The sequence below is a fragment of the Labeo rohita genome, chromosome 20 (genome assembly GCF_022985175.1).
Source record: "Labeo rohita strain BAU-BD-2019 chromosome 20, IGBB_LRoh.1.0, whole genome shotgun sequence".
In the NCBI taxonomy this organism is placed as follows: Eukaryota; Metazoa; Chordata; class Actinopteri; order Cypriniformes; family Cyprinidae; genus Labeo; species Labeo rohita.
In genome coordinates, this window is record NC_066888.1 from 8936277 (window position 1) to 8963246 (window position 26970).

A 26970-nucleotide genomic window follows, 5' to 3' on the forward strand; every position below is an offset into this window, starting at 1 on the left:
TGATCTCTTCTGCTGTTACACAGGTATCGTAAACAGATGGAGGAGATGCAACGGGCTTTTAACAAGACCATCATTAAACTGCAGAACACCTCCAGAATCGCAGAAGAGCAGGTTATTATCAGTCAGAACTTTATCTTAAAGTATATTACTAGGGAAGTAACGATATTATCAATATTGTGGTATTGTGATAGCAAAACGATCTTGATCTTATCATGGTCACATGACGATATGAAACGATATAGGTCTTCCGGCCAAAAAGTGTAGATTTTTAAAATATTCTAACATGAAAGGTCTGTAAAGTTGTGTTTTGAGCCATTATGGTTTGGCACAGTATCTGTCAAATGAACTAAAACCAAAGCACAACATGGTTTAATCCCTTCATCAAGTCTGTTTGCGCTGCACGTTTCAAAGCGATCAGCTCATGATCCGGTGTATTCCGTGCCTCAGAGCGGTTCAGTTCACAGTGAATGCATTGAACTCGTTAATTGCACGTGCTGAGTTTGGCACACATTTGGGAACGCAACGGCCACCAGTTATGTTTAAGTTTCACGGCAGATGATTACAGCATTTCACTAGATTTGTAGTGAGATTCGTTTTTGTAAGCCTGTTTTCACTGAAGCTGGAGTTTTCCTTCAAAATAAAAGCTCTACTGCTGTTTCTGTTTGCATCAAAATAAAAGCTTAAAAGTGCAGTATGAATTGCTGACAGCTAGTGTTTTAAATGGGTAACGTTACTGCAGTCCAAATTTAAAATATCTCTTTCAAGTGTAGAAATTAAGGAAGAAGTATTGTTATTTCCCTACTGTAGCGTAAAGCAAAAATAATATACCTTTGAAATATTACATTTACTGTCTATTACTGTCATAGGAATAACAATAATATAAAATTGTTATTAGTAGTAGTAGTAGTAGTAGTAGTAGTAGTAGTAGTAGTAGTAGTATATTCTAATTTGTTTGGCTTCTAAATCACCAGTGTGAATGTAATTTAGACTGAGACAGTATATCACAACTGAAAATTCAATAAAATGACATTGATACAAGTGTGATTTAAAGGGTTCACCCAAAAATGAAAATTATTTATTTAATTAATCACCCTTATGTCATTCCAAACCCGTAAGACCTTCATTTTCAGAACACAAATTAAGATATTTTTGATGAAATCCGAGAGCTTTCTGACCCTGCATAGACAGCAATGCAATTGACATGTTCAAGGCCCAGAAAGGTTGTAAGGACACTGTTAAAATAGTCCATGTCACAGTGGTTCAACCGTAATTTTATGAAGCTACAAGAGTACTTTTTGTGCACAAAGCTAAGTGTTCGGCATGTTTTTATATCTATAACTGTTTGCATCTGTGTGTGTGTGTGTGTGTGTGTGTGTACTTGTTTTTGCTACATTGTGGGGACCAAATGTCCCCACAAGGATAGTAAAACCTGAAATTTTTCAGACTGGCCTGCGGTCCCCACAGTGTTAAAATATGATTAAAAATAGTAAATGATGTTTATCTGAAAATGTAATGATGCAAACATGTTTTCTGTGAGGGCTAGGTTTAGGGTTAGGGTTGGTTTAGGGGATAGACAATATCGTTTGGTCAGTATAAAAACTATAGAAGTCTATGGAAAGTCCCCACAATTCACAAAAACAAACATGAGTGTGTGTGTGTGTGTGTGTGTGTGTGTGTGTGTTTAGGACCAGAAACAGACGGAGTCTATACAGATGTTACAGAGCCAGCTTGAGAATGCCACCAGGATCATGCTGAACCTGTCTGCCACTGTTGCTCAGCTACAGCGAGAGGTCTGCAAACATGCATTTCTTATCTCATTCCTTCCCCACCTAATGTTTAATATCATGGCCCACCGAGTAATGTACAACAATATTTAAAGCCTGTTGTGTTTACTGTGTTTTATAGGTGTCTGACAGACAGAGTTACCTGGTGCTGTCTCTGATCCTGTGTCTGACGCTGGGTCTGCTACTCTGTATGCAGTGCTGCAGGAGCTCACCCAGTCAGACCACCAGCTCAACCATTCCCATGAGCAACCACTACCCCAGCCCTAAGAGGTATAACACACACACACATAAATCAAATGTGTCAGAATGAAATTCAGAATTCATTACGCAAGATCACAGTGCATTCTCAGGGTTGCAGCAAGGAGTTCTCAAGGCCCTGCAGTCAGTTTTCTGTCATGTGAACTACTGGCAGAATAGCTTGAAAAAAATTACACAAACTGAAAGGACATGAGCTGAAGACTGATTTATGTGTCTTTTTGATGAGCAGAGCTTTACAAGTTATGTAAACTGATGACATGTTTATAGCTGGCAACACGTATCCGGTTCAATAGCATATTAGTTTAGAGTTAACCCTTTGTGATGTCATCCACAAAAGTTAAGCAGCACAAATGTTGTTTTAAAGGAGAAATCCATTTCCAGAACAACAGTTTACAAATAATTTACTCACCCCCTTGTCATCCAAGATGTTCATGTCTTTCTGTCTTCAGTCGTGACGAAATTATGGTTTTTGAGGAAAACATTTCAGGATTTTTCTTCATATAATGGACTTCATTGGTGCCCCGATTTTGAACTTCCAAAATGTAGTTTAAATGCAGGTTCAAAGGGCTCTAAACCGAGGAAGAAAGGTCTTGTCTAGTGAAACGATCTGTCATTTTTTTCGAAAAATAAAAATTTGTATACTTTTTAAGCACAAAAGCTCATGTAGCACAGGCTCTGGGATGCACGTCCACGACATCACGAATCATGTCTAAGTTCATGATCTGTGTACTCTGGCTCAAAAAGGTAGAGTATGGTGAAAAACTCCATCTTATTGTCTCCTACAACTTCAGAATCGTCCGACATCATTGTACCTTTTTGTTTGTAAACAGTGTTTGACTTACTTGCACTTCCTTAGTCTTTGCGCGTTCGCTTTGTAAACACTGGGTCTGTAGTTCCATCTATGTTCCGCATGACCTTTCAAAGTGATTCAACAGTATGTAGCGTTGTGGACGCGCATCCCAGAGCCTGTGCTACACGAGCTTTTGTGCTTAAAAAGTATATTTTCGGGAAAAAAAAAATGACAGATCGTTTTGCTAGAAACCTGCATTTAAGCTACATTTTGGGAGTTCAAAATTGGGGCACCAATGAAGTCAATTATATGGAGAAAAATCCTGAAATGTTTTCCTCAGAAACCATAATTTCTTTACGACTAAAGACAGAAAGGCATGAACATCTTGGATGACAAGGGGGTGAGTAAATTATTTGTAAATTGTTGCTCTGGAAGTGGACTTCTCCTTTAACATTGATAATAATAATAAAAAAAATTCAGCAACAAATCAGAATATTAGAATGATTTCTGAAAGAGCATGTCACCCTGAAGACTTGAGTTATGGTGCTAAATTTCAGCTTTGCATCACAGGAATAAATTAAATTTTAAAAGATATTCAAACAGAGAATAGTTATTTTGCATTGTATTAATATTTCACAATATTACTGTTTTATTTTTGATGTTTAATGTACAATAATGTTAATACATTGGCCAAATGTTGACTTTCATAATTGGATACTTGCATAGAGTGTATTTATGAATGTTTTCTCTCTTTCTTATTTTCAGGTGTTTTTCCTCATATGATGATATGAGTCTGAAACGGAGAGTTTCTTGCCCTCTCGTTCGTTCAAAGTCGTTTCAGCTGCCCACGTCAGAACGTAAGAGTCATCTTCAATACTAAGGAGAGCTTTGATGCCAGAGCTCTCTTTCTTTCTCTGTCTTTCCCTCTTTTTCTGTAACTGCTCCCCTTCTGTCATGTAACACACATTGTTTTACTCTGCTCTCCACCATATTCATTTCTTACAGCTTGAAAACCCAAGATAATGCCCACTAACATCACATCTTCCCACTTACGTTGTGTGCTCTCATTTTGGCTGCTGCTGTCAAAAGAATCACGTCCTTTTGTATAAAATACCACACAGATCACTTTACAGCTTGATCTAGTTTTGAGTGCAGCTGTCACTAGTTCCACAGTGTCTGGCGATAACTCAATATCAGCGTGACCTATGCTGGAGCGCAGTGTGCTTTTGTAATTGAATGTCAACAGAGTCTTGCCTCATGCTTGGCGCCACCAGAGTCCGCTGATCAGATATGTTACTTTAAAGAATTAGTTCACTTCCAGAATAAAAAAGTCCTGATAATTTATTCACCCCATGTCATTCAAGATGTTCATGTCTGTCTTTCTTTAGTCGAAAAGAAATGAAGGATTTTGAGGAAAACATTCCAGGATTTTTCTCCATATAGTGGACTTTAATGGGAGCCAATGGGTTGAAGGTTCAAATTGCAGTTTCAGTACAGCTTCAAATGGCTCTACATGATCCCAGACAAGGAATAAGGGTCTTATCTAGTGAAACAATCAGTCATTTTCTAAAGGAATTTCAAATTTATATACTTTTTAACCACAAATACTGATCTTGCACTAGCTCGACCTCACACATTACATAATCGGAGGGTAGGATGTAGGCCGAAGTACAGACCCATGTTTACAAAGCAAACATGCAAAGAAAGTCAAACGCCCTTTATGAAAAGGTAAAACAACGGTGTCAGATGATTTTGAAGTTGGAGGAGAAAATTAGATGGAGTTTTTTGCCCTACCCTACCTTTTTGAACCGAAGTACAAAGATAGAGAATTAATTCATTAATTTATTTATTTATTTTTTATTTATTTATTTTTTTTTTAAATCAACATTGAAGTCCACAACATGGAGAAAAATCCTGGAATGTTTTGCTCAAAAACCTTAATTTCTTTTCGACTGAAAAAAAAACAAAAACAAAGACATAAACATTTTGGATGACATGGGGAGAGTGAATTATCTGGGAATTTTAATTAAGTGAACTGATCGTTTAAAGGAGAAGTCCACTTCCAGAACAATTTACAAATAATTTACTCACCCCCTTGTCATCCAAGATGTTCATGTCTTTCTCTCTTCAGTCGTAAAGAAATTATGGTTTTTGAGAAAAACCTTTCAGGATTTTTCTTCAACTGTGCCCCCGATTTTGAACTTCCAAAATATAGTTTAAATGCGACTTCAAAGGGCTCTAAATGATCCCAGCCGAGGAAGAAGGGTCTTATCTAGCGAAACAATCAGTCATTTTTTTGGAAAAATAAAAATTTGTATACTTTTTAAGCACAAAAGCTTGTGTAGCACAGGCTCTGAGATGCGCGTTCACAACATACTGTTAAATCATGTAGAAAGGTCACGCCGAATGTAGGCGGAACTACAGACCCAGTGTTTACAAAGCGAACGCGCAAAGACTAACAAAGTGCAAGTAAGTCAAATGCTGTTTACAAACAAAAAGCTACAACGATGTCGGATGATTCCGAAGTTGTAGGAGAAAATAAGATGGAGTTTTTCGCCATACTCTACCTTTTTGAGCCGGAGTACACAGACCATGAACTTAGACGTGATTCGTAGTAGTGATGGGAAGTTCGGATCATTTTACCGACTCTGACCTTTGAGTCTTGTTCAGCAAAATGAACGAATCTTTTTTCGAGTAATTTGATTCATAACATGATCCAACAGTATGTCGTGAACGCGCATCCCAGAGCCTGTGCTACACGAGCTTTTGTGCTTAAAAAGTATACAAGGTTTTATTTTTCTGAAAAAATGGCAGATCGTTTCTCTAGATAAGACCCTTCTTCCTTGGCTGGAATCGTTTAGAGCCTTTTGAAGCTGCATTTAAACTACATTTTGGAATTTCAAAATCACAGTTGAAGTCCATTATATGAAGAAAAATCCTGAAATGCTTTCCTCAAAAACCATAATTTCTTCACGACTGAAGACAGAAAGACATGAACATCTTGAATGACAAGGGGGTGAGTAAATTATTTGTAGATTGTTGTTCTGGAAGTGGACTTCTCCTTTAAGTAAATACACTTACTTTTACAAGCTAAAAGCTAAATTAAAACTGTTAATTTAGTGCAATTTGTTTTAAAATAAAAAGTTAGCTACTTGGAGAAACCAGTGTATTGATTTTCAAGCTAAATGAATCACTTTGCATATTAACTAACAAATGGACATTTAAAACTATAATAACTCATTTTAATCTATATAATATTAAATTTAATGTGCGAAAATGTAGTTAAATGTAACAGTAAATACATTGTTTTACACATACAGTTTATGTTATTTGAATAATTTTTAATTGAAAAGAAATTATGTTTTTGTTACTTTTTCCTCACATTTTGCTGCAGCATTGTGTGTATGTGTGTGTGTTGGAGTGTGTGAAGCTCGTCAGTGGTTTGCATTCATAAGGCAAAGGTTGGATATTTTTAGCACATGATGCTTTTGGCTGGCACATGTTAGACATTTGCAAGTAGTAACAGTGGGAAAATCTGGTGCATTTAATGGATTACTGAGTGTTGAATTTACAGATATGCAAATCAAAACTTGACTTTCAAATGCATCCCAATGACAACAATTGATGCTGCAGCCATGGTTACCGCATGCAGACTGTGGTGGCAATAAAACAAGGACAAAACAGGGTGGATTACAATTGAATAACAGATTCACCCATTAAGAACAGCAGGAAAATGCTTAGAAGTCTGTGCTACTACTTGCAAGTGTTGTCATGCTTGTGTTATTGTTTGCCATACCATTCCGTTAACCTGCCCCCTCTCTCCCCTCTTTAGTAGGTCCTGATGACTTGTACATTGTAGAACCTCTAAGGTTTTCTCCAGAGAAAAAGGTATGAAGTTTGTTTCGGCCGCTGTGTGTTGATGACAGTAGTGGGACTGAGGCAGGGTTTCAAAACCACTCACTGCTAGTTTAGCAGATCTTGTCTTTCTTTTCTCCAATTTTACAGTTAGCTAATGAATATGTAAGAACCAAATAAGTGCATACATTTTTTTTTAGAAATTACTTCATATGAAGAGCAGTGAGTGTTTTGGAACGCAGCTCTTTCCAGTTAGTCTGTCTGACAGGCCATGAAGTTAACCGTTTCTTTGCTGACTGAGAATTCAGGTTTTATTTCAACAGATCTTTAAACTAATTTTCAACTCTATGCTCAACAAAAATACCAAACAAAAACTGTTGGTATTGTATTATTATCATAACTACTTCTTAAATAAACTACAGTTTAGCCTAGTTTCTGTTCATTCAGTCAGTGATTTATGTTTTTTGATAATGTTAGGCTGCTTTTAGCCTTTATGCTGGAGCTGGATCCGGGCAATGAAACTAAGTATTTAAAATTATTAAATTAGCTAGCACGATAATATCATGTATCTGCGATCTGACAGGCTGGACAGGATAGGACTCAACGCTACTGTAGAGTATTATTTACTCACCCTCCATGCATCCTAGGTGTATATGACTTCCTTCTTTCAGAAGAATGCAATCGGAGTCTAATAAAGTCTAATAAAGTGCATCCATCTATAATAAAAAGTACCTCACATGGCTCCCGTGGGTCTCCTGTAGCAAATCGATGCGTTTTCTTAAGAAAAATATCTCTGTTTAAAACGTAAGATTCACTATTCAGGGCTCAACGCTAAGGATTTTTTTCTTAAAATTTTGGTTAAAATTTTTACTTGCCCGGTCAAAATTTTCACTGGCCCTGGCACAAAAAAATTAAATAGTTGCTGTTATCTTTGTTTTTGACTCATGTTATCTTTTATTTTAATAAATAAGCTTATATGACACCAACATTTTACATACCAAATAAAATTGTACAATTCTTGATTCCAATTTCAATACCACACCTAAACCTATTAGCCTAACTAAAGTCCAAACATTATTTGTTTGTTCAAATTTTTTTTAAATTATTATTAATATTTTATTAAAAATGAAAAGATGCTTTAGGGAAAAACAGCAGACAGACTGAAAGTGCGCAAACTCAGTCTTTGCCAGCAGGTGGCGCTTATGGAATAATAGTGATATTACGTTTCTGTGGTTACCGCTGTAAACAAAGCAGCTCCGTGCTTATGAACGCTACTTTTAAATACATCATAGATGGGTAAATGAAAAGAAAACGCCATGTAAACAGTCAGTTCCTCTCACCGATACATTCTCATAAACCACCGCCAATTGCAACGCAGTGGGACAGCTAACCAATCACAACACATTTCCTTTTTTCGGATGGCGGGCCTTCATTAAACCCGGAACTAATCGAGCTATTTGTGCCAGGCTGGGAGAAAGGTATTGTAATGTAAATTATGTGAAAAATAAAGCATGAGAGCATGTTCTAGTACACCCCCAAAACAAAATCAAGACTTTGTAAAAGAGCATAATAGGACCCCTTCAAGTGAGGCTCACAGAAAAGCTGAAATACCCTGGTACACAACTTTGGTAAAAAGTCAAATTGTATTTACATGTTTTCAAACAGCCGTCCAGATTTTTGTATTCACTATGTTAAACAGTACCAAATACAAGAGTGCAGAGACGAAAGCCTGTTTCAGATCCTTCCTGTGCTATTCAGTAGTGTTATTTTAATATCATTGATATACTATTATAGTTCTTGTTAATATTTTGTAGAATTTTTTAAAATATATTTTCAGTTTTTACTTTAATTTTAATTTTAAAAATAAGTTGTATCTTTTTTTTAATGTGTATATATAGTATTTTACGACTGCATTTTAGTGCCACGTAAAAAAAAATAAACATCTAGGATTGGAATTAAAGACATAATATTTTGAGAAAAAAGTCAAAATTACGAGAACAAAGTCGTAACAATACGAGAATAAAGTTGAAATATTTTGTGAATTGTCGAAATATTTTTTGTGCAATATAGGCTATACTCTCAAAATATTATAACTTTAATCTTGTAATTGCTACAAATTAATTCTCATAATTTTGAATTTATTCTCAAAATATTTCAACTTTATTCTCGTAATGCTACGATTTCGTTCTCGTAATTTTTGACTTTATTCTCTGTTTTTTACTTAATTCGCGTAATTTTGACTTTATTCTCAAAGAATGTAAGAATTCTCGTAATATCGACTATTTTCAAAATATTTAGACTCTTATTCTCGTAATTTTGATTCAAAATATTTTGACTACTCTCGTATTGCTACGACTTAATTCTTGTAATTTTGACTTTATTCTCAAAATATTTACGAATTATTCACGTAATATTGACTATTTTCAAAATATCTAGGCTTTATTCTTGTAATTTTGACTTCAAATTTTTTTTGACTTTATTCTTGTAATTGCTATGACTTAATTCTCATAATTTTGACTTTTTGTCTCAAAATATTTCACATTTATTCTAGTAATTTTGATTTTATTCTAAAAATATTTCATTTATTCTCATTGCAATGACTTAATTTTTACAATTTTGACTTTATTCTCAAAATCTTTTGATTTTGTTTTTGTAACTTTTCATTTTTTCTCAAAATATATTGATTTTAATCTCGTAATCTCCATAATTTTTTATTTTTTAATATGGCACTAAAATGCTGTGGTGGCATTTAATTTTTATTTATTCATTTTATTTTTAGTTATTTAGTACTTAAACAAAAATGCGAAATATTGTTTTGGCAAGCAACTGAAAAAAAAATAGGTTTAAGTTTTATTATTAATATTATTATTTTATTTTTTTTTTATTTATGTTTTATTTAATTTTTTTCTGTAATTACTTATCTCTTTTCAAAACACTTTTTTTAGTTTTAGTTTTAGTTACCAATAACAACGTTGTTCTGTCACTTGAGTGAATCAGTTTTTGTCGCTGCATGATGGAAAAGGGATTAGAACACCATGCAATAAAAAAAGCAAAATTTAAAATGCAAATTTTCATGTCAGTCTAAACAGACGCATTAACAGATGTCCATTCAAATAAAGACGTTTATTTGTCCAAACATCTGTCTCGGTGTGAACAGGCCTCTGCTTCTCCACAAATGATCCCTTGTTTTCTCTGCCCTCGTGTGTATCGTCACGTAATCATAGTGATTGTATTGTTGTGCTATCATTTCTCTTATTCTTATCATTCTTAGTGTCTGATGAAGTGTTCGCATCTATATACTCGTTTAAACTCACTCAGCGCAAAAACGGTTACAGTGGCTTTAGATGTTTAACCACCTTTCTAAATGCATCAAGCAGACTCAAAATCATCTCCCATTTGTGTCTTTCAGAAAAAGCGCTGCAAGACAAAAGCAGGAGACAGAGTGGAGACCCTCCGGGCGTCCGTCCCCTCAGCGACGGGTGTTAACGGCGAGCCCCGATTCAACGGCGAATCGTCATCATCATCTTCTCTTCAATTCCTGCCGTCAACGTGCAACGGCTACTTGTCCACCTGCTCGTCCAGAGACTGTGCATCAGAGGGCAGCTCCGAGAGCTCAGTTTCCACACTGTCCGAGGAGTCCTTCAGCAGCGCCCCCTCCGTGAACGGACACGACCCCATCCTGTGCAACGACGAGCCTGCGCTGACCATCCCTCTAGCCAAGAGCAAGATAGAGAAGAGGTCTCTAAAACGACGCAAGTCAAAGAACGCAGACCAACAGGAAGCCCGACGTGTGGGGGAGATACTGCACGCGCCACTTCCTGTGACCGTCATGCCCACGCTAGAGGAGCTCATGAAGGGAAAAGCAGATTTGGGCGTGGCCACATTCGGAAGGACAGCTGTGACAGGACGCGTTTGAGTTTTTCCTTCTTTCGCTTATTCCACCAGTTGTTTTGAGATTGTTTGTAAGCGCTGATCCTGACGCCGTCTTCACTACATCCTGGTTCTTACGTGCCTTTTTTATCCATTCAGGATTGTTTTTTGTTATTCCCTTTATGTTTTTTATCTTCTGGGGAGATTTGAACATTTGAAAAGTATGAATGGGACTCGATTTGTCTCTGAACGGATGTAGGTGCCGCGATGCGATACAGCGAGCAGGGTGGCCCACAACATTCAACGTGTTTCTTTACACTAACATGACCCTCAGGTCGTCATTTCCTCTTTCACTGTCCCTTTAACACTCTCTCACTCGCTCTTTTCCTTCGTTGAAAATGTAATTCTTGTGAGTGTGTGTGACTCTACGCCAGTCTGTGGTTGGTTTGTGGGACCAGTGACGTCACATAGCACAGGGCTTCAATCCAGTGAACAGAGCTGAATGAAGATCAGATCCAGTTCTTGTTAAGTCTTTTTCTCCTATTCGAATCACGATCTAGTTTGACCAACAAGTCCAGGCTGGGCCTGAACACTCTCATACACCCCACAGCATCTCATGTTCAGTCTCCAGCTTTTTCAAGCATGTTTACAGCTCATTTTCTTTGTTCAATGGCGCCGTCACATGCTGATATTCATTTTGTAATTTTTACTCGCTTCATATGTACACGGGGAGTTTACGGGGGACATTCTGTTATTTTTAGAGGTAATTATTTATGTATTTATTTATTTAAATGTGACCCGGGCTCTATGAGATCACGGTCATGTGATATAAGAAATACAGTGGCCCCTTCAACCTCCATGTTAGAGATTTACACACAAATGGTACGGACATCTTCCTGTTTTCAAAAGTTTGTGCACTCTATCTTTTCTGGTCATTTGAGAAAGCTGGATTCTGACAACTTCAGCTTTATTTTGGATGGATCTTGATTTAATTTTGCATTCAAATCAAATTAAGCATTATATAATTATGGAGATGTTGTACATCTGATCATCTGGATTTGTTCGGACGAGTTTTGAGTTACTGGATTCGAGGTGAATCGTTAAAAGTCGAGCTAAATATTATGCATGAGTCCAGCAAAGCAACCGTCTGTCATGTATGTGTAAAGTTTATCTGTGTGTGTGTCAAGCATCTTCTCTATTCACACACTCCATTTCCTTCTTAACACACTTTGTATGTGTATGCGTGTTTTCATAGTTGTTTTTAATGCACCCGAGACCATTCGACATCCTAGTGGCGTTTCTGTGTCGTGTAAGATTGTAAGTGTTTTCTCTCATGCAGATGATCCCATCGTTGACCTTTTATCAGACTCACGATTTCAATAAAAGGGAAAGATTGGGATGGCGTGCGACGGACCATCTCTGATTTCCATGCTACATGTCCTACTACCTTTTGAATGGAAATTGATATATGCTTGTGGAGTTTGTGTATGGATGTTTTCTCATTAGTGTGTATGGTGAAGACTCTTTTCCAGTACCCCAGTGAGTAGAGAGAGCGCTGCGTGTGTCTCTCCTGTGCACTTTGGAGAACTCCACATGCCTTTGTTTTTCTACACCACACCTTGTACAAGTGCTTTTTCGCCCCAGGCTTTCCTTAGTACGGCGCCCTCTAGTGGCGGATGCCTGATTTTATTTAAACGTCCGCTAGGTGGCGCCCAAATGAAATCTCATCATCTTTGAGGACGAACTGCACAGTATTTGATTTTAAGTTGTTTTCCAATTGTAACTACAGCAGTGTAGTGCCATTAGAAACTGTGAATTTATAAATAAAAACACTTTGTTGTCTTTATTAAGTGTGTTTTATTGCTGTCATGCTATAGTACGAGCATTTAAACCCAAGAAGGCATCTATAGCATATATTGTAGGCATAAAATAGTGGTAACACAACTTGTCATTTCAGTGGTTTTCTGATTATTAAGTGTTTAAGTAGCTGCACAGATTTAAATCCGAATTATCCTAGATGCATCTATAAAGCTGAATGCAGTCAGTTTGGATTACACTATAAATTATATGAACTTGTGCATTTCAGTGTGTTTTAAGGACAAAGATTGAGTCCAAAAAAATACTAATACATGGTTAAATGACTCCTTGACTTTGAATTCAAATACTAATGCTTTGTGCAATTACACAAAAACCAAAGGACCGTCCAAATGCACAGTAGTCAACATTTGAAGTGGATCAAAACCTTTCATCAAAGTTGTCCTTAAACCAAAACAATATCGGTTCTTGTTTTAGGAAAACTTTGAACCTTTTTGATCCGCTTCAAATGTCGACTGCTGTATATAAGTGATAGGTCAAAACCAAAACAGTACCCTTTCTTGTATGATGTTTGATGAACTTCGATATACAGTACTGTGCAGAAGTTTTGGCAACTAGTATTTTCACAAGCTAAAAAATGGTTTAAAGTAAGTTATTTCTATCTTTTGCTGTAGTGTGTCAGTAAAAAAATATGGGTTTACATTTCCAAACATTCTGTTTGCCATTAATTGTAATAATCCAGTGAGATTTTTGTTTGCACAAGGAGTCTGACAGCAGCCAGTGCTCCACACAGACGTCTGATCTCACCATCATCCAGTCTGTCTCTGGAATGACATGAAGAAACGGAAAAACTGAAACAGACTAAATCCAGAAGAACTGTTTCAACATCTCCAAGATGTTTCAAGTAACCTACCCGAAAAGCTTCCTGAAAAACTATGCACAAGTGCACACAGGGCAAAAGCTGCTTTAAACGCAAAGGATGGTCACATCAAATGCTGATTTATTTTAGTTAATAGAAGTTCTTTGATAAAGAAAATCTATTTATGACATTGTTTTTGACAGCATCCTCATTTTATGTGCCTAACTGGCTAAAAATGTTAACAGTACTGTAGCTTTGTAGGTGTAGGTCTCTTGAAGCATCTTGGAGATGTTGCCACAGTTCTTCTGAATTTAGTCTGTCGCAGTTTTTTCTGTTTCTTAAGACAGACTGGATTGAATGATGGAGAGATCAGTTTGCACAAAGAGTCTGACAACAGCCTGTGCTCCACACAAAAATCTCACTGGATTATTATTTTTGGCAAATTAATGGCAAAATGAATGTTTAGAAATGTAAACTGATATTTCCTACACTGAAAAAAGTGTTTCATTGGATCAAAGTAAAAATTTTGCGTCAACTTGTTACATCTAATTACTTTACTTTTTATCAACGTTAAATTTTTACTTTGAAAAGAATTAACTATCCATTACTTAGCCAAAGCAAAAAGTATCTTTGAATCAAGTAAAGTTTTTAAGTTTAATAAAATCTTAAATTATACTTTGTCGTAATGTTTTCTCTTTGTATTAACTTAATTATTTTACTTTACATCCAACCAAATACAACTCAAAATATAAATGTAATACAAATAAATTTATTTACTTTCAGAATCTGTAATTTTATCATCAAAGATGAATGACTTCAAGCATCAAACTTCTGACAATTTATTTTCTCATAATACAATTTTTTGTACAATGTGTACAGTATCCTCATACCAATAAACAATATAAACATCATAAACTTGACAATTTTTATCATAATCTCTACCATGTGTATAGTATTGTTATAAAAACATACTGTATAACAGTTTTTAGTATCCATATACATAGACACACTGGATAAAATGTAGATTCACCATAAGAATCAGTTATCGTTTCAACGAGAAACATGCAATCTTTCCATGAACAGTCACTTAGAAAACTGGTTTAAAATGGGCAGTGTAAAACCAAACACTTTTAATAAAATACCTACCAAATTAGCCAATGGTAAAAATAAAAAAATAAATTACAAAAATTATTTTCACCTTCATGGAATAGTTTACCCCAAAATGAAACTTATCTCAATTATCTCAAACTTATCAAAATTGTCATAAAATGTCTCTGAACCAAATTTAATTAAAGTTAAATACTTGAATAGCTTAAGGATGAGTAAACAAAGAAAGAATTTTCATTTTTGGGTAAACTATTTAACAAACCCTAGATAACACAACTTATAGATAAAACAAATCAGGTTTAGTAAACAGTAGTACGGTTAACTTTGTATAAAAGGCTTTATACAGTCCAACATCTTCAAAGAAATTTACCATCAGCAGAACACTGTAGCTGGGTCAAAGGAAACAAATGTACTCCTGCAGCTTTGAAGAGAGGTTCTGCACCCTTCGGCTCATCTGCTTACTCTCTATGTCCATGATTATTTTTTGAAAGGCCTCAAAGGTATATTTGAGTCCTTCAGGATATTTTAAGTTCAGTGCATAAATGTGTCCAAACATTATGGCACAAGCACATGCAACAGAGAGCAACTCATTTAGTACTTCCACACCGTCAGTGACAATGGAAATGCCCAGTGCACAACTAAGAGCATCACTTTCGCGGATTACAAAAAATGCCATGGTGGTCTTTTCAAATTCTCTCTCCGCTTCCTCCCTCTGGTCAGCCTAAAAACATACAAGAACAGAGAATAATTGAGGGACTTTGGAAGAAAAAAAATTATTATTATAATTTGTTATTATGGAGGTCAATGTAGAGCCCAAACATGTGTCGCAATTTACATTAAAATATCTTCATTTGTGTTCAATGTAAAAATTAAATTTGTACGGTTTATTACAAGAGTAGAGTGAGTGATGACAAAATTTTCATTTTCGGATGAAGACGTACTTTTACACTCTCTTTGGCTTTGAAAATGCTTTTAAAAACTTAAACACGTGTACAATCAAACACTCACATGTTGACCATTGTAGACAATTACAGAAATATTTGTTAAGTGCAGTACCACAATGGCCAATCAGTGGCAATTATCAATCTACTCAACAGTGTTGAAAATGCATTTTTGGGTGAACCAACCCCTTTTAAAGGAGTAGTTCACAGTCATGATTTACACGCCATCTTGTCATTTCAAACCTGTGTGAATTACCGTCCTCTGCAGAATTTTGAACAGTGTTGGTAACAGAACAGCACAGCCCCCATTCACTATTATTGTATGGACACAAAACCAATGCAAGTGAATGGGGGCTCTTAACAACATTCTTCAAAATATATTCTTTTTGTGTTCTGTGGAAGAAAGTCACACAGGCTGATGTGTAAATGATAAAACAATTACTTCAACTGCTTTAAAGCGATATGTCACTACCAAATCAAAATTTCCCTACGTTTTACTCACCCTCAAGGCTTGAGAAGACCTTTGCTAAAACCACAGAGCCGTGTCGAGCAGTTTTTTTTGATCGACAGATGCACTATTTGAAGCTTCAAAAAGTCAACAATTCACTCCCGTTCTACCTCTTGGAAGTAAAATGATATGTAGGATTATAACTTTGCCTGTATTGTTCTTCAAGAATATAACCATATTCAGATAGGATGCCTTGACGGCGAGTAAAACATGGGGAAATGTTGATTTGGTAGTGAAATATAACTTTATGGCAAACATGGTTGGAGAAAATTTCAGTAGTTTGCATTGTCTACATTACCTGGTATTCTTTGATCAGACAGCTTGCATCTTCACCAAGGTACATGATCTATTCTGATGCATATGTCCAGACTCTACAAAATGTTCAAGGTGTATTGTTTTTATTAGACCAAAACACTACTAAATTGATTGTCACAAGCAATTTTTTTTTTTTCGCATGCAACCAATACCTGATCCATAACTTGAACGTTTTTTTCATGGAGGACTCCACCTTTGCTCCTAATAACCTGGAGAAGCTAAGAGCTCTGTCTGTCCAAAGAGGCCATAATTCTCGATTTTAAATGTAGGGTAGTGATGCGCAAAAATTCGGCATTAATCTGTAAGAAAGAGAAACATAGACTTCAGGAAAAAAATGATTTCACTTTGAGAACTAGTTTTAAAAATACATATATACACAAAGCATTAAACAACAAAAGGTATAATTAAGGCACCCAAGACATTTTCAAAAACACTACATACTACAATCCCATGGTAAAAACTATGAAAATTCAGGATTAGTCACTTACATTTTAACATTTTTAGATAAAGCAATAATTAAAAGGTGCAAATTACTTACGTTTTTCATGTGACTGGTTTATTCAAAACCTGTCATAATTGTTGTTCAGCTGTACCCCATCCTACAAAAGACAAAGAGAAATAACAAACTGGCTCACATAAAAGTAAACAGACGACTTCTTTACTGGGTAAGCTGGTCGACGCGATACGTTAAAATAAGTGTTTAGGCACATCACTAAAGACGTGTTTGGTTAAACTAACGTAATGTGTTAACATTAATCATAAATGAGAGACTATACATGTAAGGACAGCGAATACCTTGCGAACGCGAGCTTCATAATAAATCAATAAAAATCATCATAATAATAAAGCTTAATAACAACGTCCATACAAAGCGTCTGAAGCGTGCATGTACATTATACATGACGGCGCCATCCATAAAGTACATGCACGCTGATGTATCGCACTCCAGCATACCCGAAACAGTATTTATACTACATTTCAATATCAATCCATCTCACCTCAAGCAGTTTACTTGTATTATTATTATTTTATTTCCACTCGGTTTAAAATGGTGATGAGGGAAACTTGTAAACCTTCTAGCAGAGTTAGAGCCGTCAAACTAGTAATACTAACTGTATGTACAACATAATATTTTATGAAATCATATATGTATAATATTAATAATAAGTCCAAACGTATGTTTAAAATTACTTACCAATTTTCTTGATTCCCGTTTTACCACGCCGAGTTCATCCATGCGGTATAACAAGATGGCGGAAAGCTGAACGTCGACACGCACGACCACGGATGACGTTAGAAGTCACGTGACAATGGAAACCAATATTTTTAATTTAATTTACAGAAATGTATTTACTTTACACTAACAAGACTTACTTTTAATTTAAATCAACCAAACTTTTTACATTACACTGATGGCTAGACAGAAAATCAAATGTTTTGAGTTAGCTCAAGTATAACAAATTCTTTAGAGTAATGACATGCCTTGTGCACTTTTTTCAGTGTACTGACACACTACAGCAAAAGACAGACTTTAACTTTAAACCATTTTCAGCTGATGAAAATACTAGTGGCGTAAGACTTTTGCACTGTACTGTGTGTGTGTGTATATATATATATATATATATATGAATATATATATATATATATATTATTATTATTTATTTATTGTTTCAGAAATTTAAAATTCCCACAGGTCATGTTTTCATGTCATTTAAGTCTTATTTTTCATTCAGACTGATTCAAAAGTAGCTAAAGCTTCCCTAAAAGTCGCTTGCAAAATGTTGCATGATGACGTCATATCCTAATTTGCATATTAATGACGTCATTGCGTTGTATTGCCTTTTACATTTGCCTCTGCTCATATACTGTATTTTAATACAGCCAAATAAATTCTCAATTAAACTTTACATTTAAATATTTTAGTGTTTCTGTTGCCAGAATATGAATTTGAATATGAAATAGTAACTGGATTGTGGCCTTTTAAGACTACATAACCAGCTTTCTCTTCCAAGATGTTCATCTGCACAAAAATACTGGTTTATAATCGAGCTGTCGTCTAATAATTAAAAAAATATATATACAAATACAAGAGAATGCCTGTGCTGTGATTTCGGCTATATTTGCATGTGGAATCAGAGATGCAACAGAATATTTATTTTAACTGAACAGAGTCACTACACGTCACTCCCGGATAATCAAAAATGGGCAAAGAGGCGGGACGTGGGTGGAGCTAGTTTGTTGAAACCACGCCCACCTAACGCGACGGTGGTGACAGCAGCGGTAATACACCTGTCACTCAAGGGGCCACGCCCTAAATTATGCAGAATTTTAAGGCTTAATATAATTTAAACGGATGAGTTACAAACAAATTCACCCCCCTCACAGTTGACATGAAGGGCAGAATTAGCTATATAGACCAAAACCACTTTTTGAACCAGGCTGTAAACATATTTTTTGTGCTGTAAATTTGGGCATTTTAACATGGGGAGTCTATAGGATTGACTCCCTTTTGTAGCCAGTCTCTAGCGGGCAGTCGATGAATTGCAGTTTTAGTCACTTCACAAAGTGGCTAATTTGGCAACACTGTCACAAACTCAGAATGTGCACAAACACAAGAACACAAGGATTTATTGCATGAACAAATCACAGCCAAACATAACCAGTCATATCACATCATATCGCGATGGAGGCATTTCCTCCTCTCACATGACATTCCTCTATTCATTCTCACCCATACCCCCCGCCAAACTCACCGCACGCTATAGGGGGTCTGTTAAAACCCGGTGTCACTGTTGGACAATGTTTTTTTTTTTTTTTTTTAAAAACTGTTATTTATATATTCATAGTTCTATGCATTATTTGTCCTTATAGTGTTTTCTTAAAAATACAAAATACAAGTTGCAATTTATCGGTTCAGTTGAGTCATGTGACTTTTATTTTGAAGTGTCTGAAGTAGCAGCTTCATCATTCTCATCCTTGTTCTCCGCCCTGCCGCGCACAGTTGTGTTTAGGGGACTTTTATTGTGAAGTGTGTGCCGCAGCAGGTTGATCAGTCTCAGCCCTGCCTCTCACAGGCTCGCTGACAGATCTGGAGCTTATTAAGGTAATAATAACTTCATCAAATACACTCGAACGTGCGCTAGACAATGAGAGTAGCACTAATAAAAGCCAAATCCAGCATGCAGGTGGATGTCACGCGTTCATTTTGATGCACGAGTTTTATTGAATATTTATATCGATGATTCGTTATCAGACACACAGGCCATCAATTCTTCTCACTATCAGAGAATAAAATCGTCTCCTCTAAAGCAATGCATTCAGTGCATAGGACAGTTTAAAAAGCAGATTTGATTCAGTTGTGCATCTGAAGATCGGAGCTGAAGAATCCGTTAAATGGAGGTCAGGCGATAAGCCGTCTATACTAGTAGTCCAGACTTAACACTACAGTAATCCTCAACACTCCTGTCAGTGCAGGACGTTTAACTGCTGCTACACGAACCCGCACGACACGCTATCCATACTTTCTCATGGAGACATTCCTGTTAATCCAACAGGATTTGTAGTTCTTGAAATATTTATATTATAGTATATATTTTATGTATTGCATTTTTAATAAATATTTATTATTATTATTATTACTAAGCAATGTTAAGCAATATTTCTACGTTTTTTTTTCTACTGGAAGAAACCTATTATTTTATTTTTTCATTATTTCTTATTTGAAATATTTTTTTACAAAATTATATTTTATTATTCCTTTCGTTCAAAATAAATAGTAATGTTTATATACAAATATTTTAATTATTTGGAATATTTATATTTACCATTTGGATTTTCGGCAGTGTTTAAATACCTAAATTTCATATTACTCGAAAAATAAAATGAATAAAATATTTGAAATATTAAACAATTAATTATTATAGGAGTTCTTGTAATTTTTCATTTATTTAAAAATTTTTTCATTGCTTTTTGCTATTTTTAAACTTTAAAAGTCTATGCATATCATATTTTATCAGTCGTTTTTCCACACTAGTATTTTTTTCATTGCGCATAGGTATGTTATGATCATTTGAATATGATCCAGTGCATTGATCCTTTTGCATTGATTTGCTATAGGATGGCTGAACCGCCTCGATCATGTGACTGTTTTGTATCTCTGCCCCCGGGTTCAAAAGAAGATTATGTGATATTTGGTAAGAACTCTGACCGGCCGAGAGATGAGGTGCAGGAAGTGGTGTATTACCCAGCATCCTCACACACTCCTGGATCTACAGTGGAGGTGAATCGACTTTTTCATTACGTCGTCCCTAACTTTTTTGTGTGTGTCCAAAATGTATTAAATGTATATAATAAACAAGTACATTGTGAATCCATTTCCCAAACCGTGTTTTTGGCTTATCCTGAATCACTACGGTACATCTATAATATGTTTTTATATTTGGACTATTTTAGATTTTAGAAAATTGTCAATTATTGTAATCTTTTGGGCTGTACTAATCGGTCAGACCGGGAAATACATTTGGACATCCAGGGCATTAATCTTGACAACATTCATGTTTGTTCTAATCACTTTCCATCTGGTAGGTGAAATATTAGGCTAATATCTTAATTAATACTGCTCGTACGTATCTTTACCACCTATTACCTGCGCTCTTTTCTGCTTACTTCTTCTCTATGTGATTTAGCAGCTTCTACACGCTTTTTCCATGGTTTAGACAGCATAAATTAGCAGAACAATGTATTCAGGAGTATCGCCAATATGGTCACGCATCTGGGTTGCTGACCAAATCGTGACATATGTGCAAACCCTCTATAGATGATTTACAGGTGATTCTCTTTTCCATGTAGTGCACATACATTTCCATTCCCCAAGCAGAGCACACTCATGCGGTTGTGCTGAGCAGACCCGCTTGGCTCTGGGGGGCTGAGATGGGGGCTAATGAACGTGGTGTGTGTATTGGGAATGAGGCCATCTGGACCAAGGAGCCTGTGGATCCAGAAGAAGCTCTGCTGGGAATGGACTTGGTTCGGTATGCTAAAAACAAGCAAATGTCTTATCTTCCTGTTTTCTAGTTTTAATATTGACCAGATGATGTATATTGTGCGTCAAGGCTGGGTCTGGAGCGCGGGGACAGCGCGTGGGCCGCTCTGAATGTGATCACAGGTTTGCTGGAGCAACACGGCCAGGGCGGAGCCTGCAGGGAGGCCGCCGAACACTTTAGTTACCATAATACCTTCTTACTAGTGGACCGACAGGAAGCCTGGGTTCTAGAGACTGCTGGGAAACTCTGGGCTGCACAGAAAGTCACAGGTGAGGAAGGACGACTCGTGGTCAGTGGTGAATGCGTTGTTTTTCTTTCAGGATCTTTCTGAAAAGATCCATAATAAAGGACAGTCATGTTTCATCCTGGTAAACAATTAAAAGTTAATATTACAATGAAAGGTTAATAATTGAAATTGGTAAATGATAAATGTAGTCTCTTTTTAAAGAAGACACTTGACAGATTATTGCTGAAGTGAAAAAAAGTTTTAAAAAAGAACTGTACAGGTATGATCGTTTCTTTCAGGAGCATTTTTCAGCCTTTTTTTTGTTCACATAGCAAGTGCCAAAACCTTTACCAAGTACCTTTCTGATAAAGTGTCTAAAAAATAATAATAATAATGATGATGGTAAATTAATTATAGAATAATCATTTTTAGCACCAGAGGGTTAATAAAACAATATATTAACACCTCTATTAATAGCTCTTATGGCTGCATTTCTTTGATCAAAAATACAGAAATAAACAGTAATATTGTAAAATATTATTATAATGTAAGATAATGGTTTCTATTTTAATACACTTTAAAATATAATTTGCAAAGCTGAATTTTAATCAGCCATATATTTAATGTTGTGAAATATTATTACAATGTAAAATGATGTTTTTCTATAAAAAAAATCTAATTTATTCTTGTGATTAAAAGCTGTATTTTAAGCATCATTACTCTAGTCTAGTCAGAAATCATTCTAATATACTGAATTATTATAATTTTAGAAACAGTTGTGCGGCTTAATATTTTTTTTTTGGAACCTGTGATACTTTTTTCAGGATGCTTTGATGAATAAAAACTAAAAAAGAACAGTATCTATTTTTGTAAAAATATACACTAGTGTTCAAAAGTTTGAGGTCAGAACATTTATTTATTATTTTTATTTATTATTTATTATTTTTTTGAAAGAAATTAATCAGCAAGGATGTGCTAAATTGATAAAAAGTGATAGCAAATACTTATATTGTTAGAAAAGATTTCTATTTTAAAAAATTGCCGTTCTTTTTAACTTTTTATTCATCAAAGAATCCTGAAAAAGTATCACAGTTTCCAAAAAAAAAAAATATTTGGCAGCACAACTGTTTCCATTGATAATAAATCAGAATATTAGAATGATTTCTGAAGAATCATGTGACACTGAACACTGGAGTAATGATGCTGACATCTCATGTATTGATATAAGAGTCTTGTATCTAAAAAATCCATCTTTAAAAATAAACCCGAGGTTATTTATTTTGTCAGAGGGAGTCAAGAACATCTCTAACCAGCTGACGATAGGCACAGAGATCTCTGCGGAGCATCCAGAGCTGCGTGCTGTGGCTCAGGCTCAGGGCTGGTGGAGCGGAGAGGGGGAGTTCAGCTTCTCTGCTGTCTTCAGCCCTGAAAACCCCCCCTGCAAGGATGGAAATGGCCAAGCAGCGCTACATGGGCGGCACAGCCCTCCTTCAGCAGCACGACGGTACGTTTGCTTTACTCTCCCATCAGCTTGTGTTTACAAGAGGAAACTTGAAATGTTATATTTAGGTTTCCGAAACGTGCACTTAAAGTGTTTTGGTGGCAGTAAGATGCAGATGAGTTTTATCCTTACTCTTGCTATTCATAGTTGTTTTGTTATTTTGAAGAGTGTATCCATTAAAATGTTGAATACTGCCATCTACTGTTTAGACACTGCACTTACATTCATTGCTTTTCTTTTTTTAAGCACTTATTGTTAAAAGCATGGATAAAAATTGGTTGCTTTTTTTATTATGGCATTATTTACTTAGAATATTTTGTCTTTTCGGTTTCTAATAATTTACTGTAATATTAATACTGTGTATTTTATATATTCATTGTAATTATGTAGTCAATATATTGAATCACATGCCTTAATATGTACCTGCCACATGTTTTTCTCCTCTCCTGACCCCTGCTGCTCTACTCAGGCTCGGTGACGGCCGAGGTGATGATGAGCATCCTGAGGGACAAGGCCAGCGGGATCTGTATGGATTCGGAGGGCTTCTGTACTACGGGTAGCATGGTGTCCATCCTCCCACGCAACCCAGACATGCCCTGCATTCACTTCTTCACTGCCACACCGGACCCCTCCAGGTGTGACGAACAAAGATCAGCTCAAACCTATACTGCCAGGGTGAACTCTTAACACTTTGATTCTTCTCTTTCAGGTCTGTATTCAAGCCTTTTATCTTCTCGGAGTGCATGAGGCCCGTCAGCATGGTGATGTCTCCTCAATACGGCCCAGACGATCCTGTTAGGACACAGCCTCGATTCCAGCACCAGGTGGACAGGAAACACGAGCTGTACAAAGCCCACCAGACGGCACTGACCGGTCCTGTAAGTCTGAGAAAATGGAGAACAAAGGTTTTTTAGTTTGCTTTTTTAACATTTTGAATATGAAGCTTACAAATTCTACTGTAGCATATTTCATACACTAATTTTTAAGGCCTCACATTCACACTTTTTTTTGCTCGGATCTGTTTTTGTATAGCTGTTCACATTAGCTGCGTTTCCATTACCCTTCAAATTCAGCAAATTGAAATTGCCAGTTAAAAATATGCCCAATGGAAACATGTCAATTTTCGCAAAAACTCCCATATATCACTAAAAAATTTTACGCTTGCATGAAGTGGTTGTCAGGCAATTCGAAAAAGAATTATTTTGCAAAACTTCAGTGGAAACAGCTTTACAGGTCACCTTGCGTACATAAGTCACATGATCATTCTTTAATGTACTATAAAAATGTACCTCAAAAACAACATATCATATGTGACCCTGGACCACAAAACCAGTCTCAAGTAGTATGGGTATATTTGCAGCAGTAGCCAAAAATACATAGTATGGGTCAAAATTATCGATTTTTCTTTTATGTCAAAAATCTTTAGGATATTAAGTAAAAATCATGTTCCATGAAGATATTTTGTAAATTCCCTGTAACTATATGAAAACTTAATTTTTTTTGATTAGTAATATGCATTGATAAGAAATTAATTTGGACAATTTTAAAGGTGATTTTCTCAATATTTAGATTTTTTTGCACCCTTAGATTCCAGATTTTCAAATATTGTATCTCAGCCAAATACTGTCCTTATCATAACAAACCATGCATCAATGGAAAGATTGTTTATTCAGCTTTCAAATGTATAAATCTCAATTTCAAATAATTGACCCTTATGATTGGTTTTGTGGTCCAGGGTCACATATGTGGCTGCTTACACAAGCATTGACTACACAATGCTTAAACAAGGGGCTTTCCTTGCAAAAATAACTTTATTCAACAATTCTTCTCCTCCAAGTCACCATTTCCTACCATTATTGAGAGTTCCACAATGGATGCATGGAAGAGAAGAAATTGTTGAATAAAGTCATTATTTTTGTTTTCTTTGTGCACAAAAAGTATTCTCATAGCTGTCCTGAACTGATGTCCTTACTACATTTCTGGGCCTGGGAACATTTTAGTTATGTTGCTGTCTATACTATCGCATTTCATCAAAAATAACTTAAAGGGGTCATCGGATGCCCATTTTTCACAAGTTATGATAATTAAGGTCTTAATGAAAAATCTATAATATACTTTGGTTAAAAATTCTCAATGGTAGTGTAAAACAACACCCTTTTTACCTTGCTAAAATCAGCTCTGCAAAAATCATCCTGTTCTGGTCGAGGTTGCTTTAAATGTTAATGAGCTCTGCTCGCCCCGCCCCCTCTCTTCTCTCTGTGGAGTGACGACCCTGTTTACTTTAGCCGCGTTTAGCCGCTAAACTTGCTAACTAGGACGTTATTAGGAAAAGTGATTGCAGAGATTCATAAAAAAAACGCTTATACTCACTTCTGCTGTAAGTGAAGCTGGATCATGAATGATTTGCGTGAACATAGACGCATTTATGTAGATCGGGAGGCGCATTCCCTTCACAAACAAACGTAATCTACTGCATCTTCAGTGGCTCAGATGTCGGGGGTAAATGACGACCACTATGTTCATTATTACATCCAGCAACACAACACCTCAATCGCTCAATCAGAGATATTCTTGTCTAACTTACATCCCTGCTCCAGCATCGAAACAATGGAGGTCGGACTGTTACAGCTGATCTGAGGTAAGACGCTCATGTCGATCAACTATCGTGGGAGCGGCCTCTAGGCATCTGAGAATGGCTCGATTTGAAAAAGGGGATATTATTTTTACAGATTAATTAAAAACCACTGCATGGATTTTTATCATTATACGGTAGATGTGCACATACACTGCCAACACATTATGTTCAAACAACATGAAAAAGTGAACTTTGCATCCGATGACCCCTTTAATTTGTGTTCTGAAAAAATGAAGATGAATGAAGGTCTTACAGGTTTGGAACGGCATGAGAGTGAGTAATTAATGACAGAATTTTCATTTTTGGGTGAACTGTTCCTTTAAAATTGAAATGGAAGTTGGATATAACAGAAAATGTTAAGAGATTTTTTTCTATATTATTAAATAAGTGAGTATTTTAACAATAACTGATTGACTAATTCCTTTTGTGTGTAAACATACTTGGTAATAAAGCTCTTTCTGACTTCTGTATTCACTTTCATTGTGAGTGCCTTGCTGTAACCCATATTTTTGCTAAAAAGGGCAAACGAGTGGAAATGATTTTTGTAGTCATCAAATATTATGCCACAACTGCATTCACTGAGCTTAACTTGCACTGAATCTGCAATATTCCTCTAACAGCCCTGTGTGTTTGTGTGTGTCAGGATGCTGGAGTCTCTCTACAGGAGACTATGAGATACCTGGAGTCTCAGTGTCTTGAGGAGATCGAAGCCATGCTCAGGGGGGGAGATACAGGGCCAGGAGCTCGGGGATCTGTTCTTCGACTGCGTGGACGCCGAGATCAAGTTCTACCAGTGAGACAGAGCAGGTAAACAGAGAAATGTCAGCGTATCTCTCACACATCTGACCTGTGACTTCCACTGTCTGATATTGCCTGTAACTTGTGGCTGTTTTGCAGTTGTCGTTGTGAATGTCACTAGTGCTTGCTGATCTGCCTGGAGAGAGAGAGACAGTCCAGAGCGCACGGGTTCCTGCCTGCTCAAATCCTGCTCTCCTAGTTCCCCTGATGCCATGCCAAACTAATTGTGATGTCCATGCCACACTAACTGTAACTTAAAAAAAAAAACACCCTAGATGTTCATGTGAGTGCATCACCATAATCATGTGTAATTGTCGCACAGGGCCGTCATATACGCATCACATTAACCGGTTTGTGATAGATTACTAAGGTGTGTATGTGCTGTGGGTAGATGTGTGAGAGAAGACATGTTAGGGAAAAACACTTCTCATTCCTGTAAGAGATGGGCTACCAGACTGACCCTCTGAGGAGAAACATAATAAAATATCAATGATTCAAAATGTCTGGCATCTTTATTATTACTGAAACACAGACCACCTCATGGATGTTTGAAGTGGAAGTGGTGGAAAACCCAGAAAACGGCCAATGTCCAGGTTCATTTTCTTGAAATTGTAACCTATTAAATGTAATATACAAATAAGTAATGCCATTAAATATGAGTTGTTT

General features: G+C 36.1%; 2 protein-coding genes and 1 long non-coding RNA gene across 7 annotated transcripts in view; 2 read left to right on the forward strand and 1 right to left on the reverse strand.

The window, feature by feature from the left end:
* Window positions 1-12403, forward strand: part of suco (SUN domain containing ossification factor) — a 66877-nt gene extending 54474 nt beyond the window's left edge. For all 5 annotated transcript variants that reach the window (XM_051138203.1, XM_051138204.1, XM_051138205.1 and 2 more), the window contains 6 exons: window positions 24-111; window positions 1686-1790; window positions 1906-2054; window positions 3598-3689; window positions 6665-6720; window positions 10097-12403. In XM_051138203.1, coding sequence (XP_050994160.1) covers window positions 24-111; window positions 1686-1790; window positions 1906-2054; window positions 3598-3689; window positions 6665-6720; window positions 10097-10603 — 997 coding nt within the window. In that variant the 3' untranslated portion in view covers window positions 10604-12403. The remainder of the gene's footprint in view (window positions 1-23; window positions 112-1685; window positions 1791-1905; window positions 2055-3597; window positions 3690-6664; window positions 6721-10096) is intronic.
* A 2018-nt stretch (window positions 12404-14421) lies between these two features.
* Window positions 14422-17600, reverse strand: LOC127183052 (uncharacterized). The gene is made up of 5 exons (XR_007829991.1): window positions 17298-17600; window positions 16641-16701; window positions 16255-16401; window positions 16086-16158; window positions 14422-15059 (listed from the first exon to the last, which is right to left on the reverse strand). It is a non-coding gene; the product is annotated as an uncharacterized LOC127183052 (long non-coding RNA).
* A 1688-nt stretch (window positions 17601-19288) lies between these two features.
* Window positions 19289-26808, forward strand: scrn2 (secernin 2). Its single transcript, XM_051138854.1, is given in 10 exon segments — window positions 19289-19501; window positions 20219-20381; window positions 20951-21132; window positions 21214-21413; window positions 22658-22794; window positions 22796-22874; window positions 23341-23506; window positions 23581-23749; window positions 26150-26313; window positions 26404-26808. Coding segments are annotated over 9 exon segments (1281 nt in total). The 5' UTR covers window positions 19289-19501; window position 20219; the 3' UTR covers window positions 26426-26808.
* The last annotated feature ends 162 nt before the right edge of the window (window positions 26809-26970 follow it).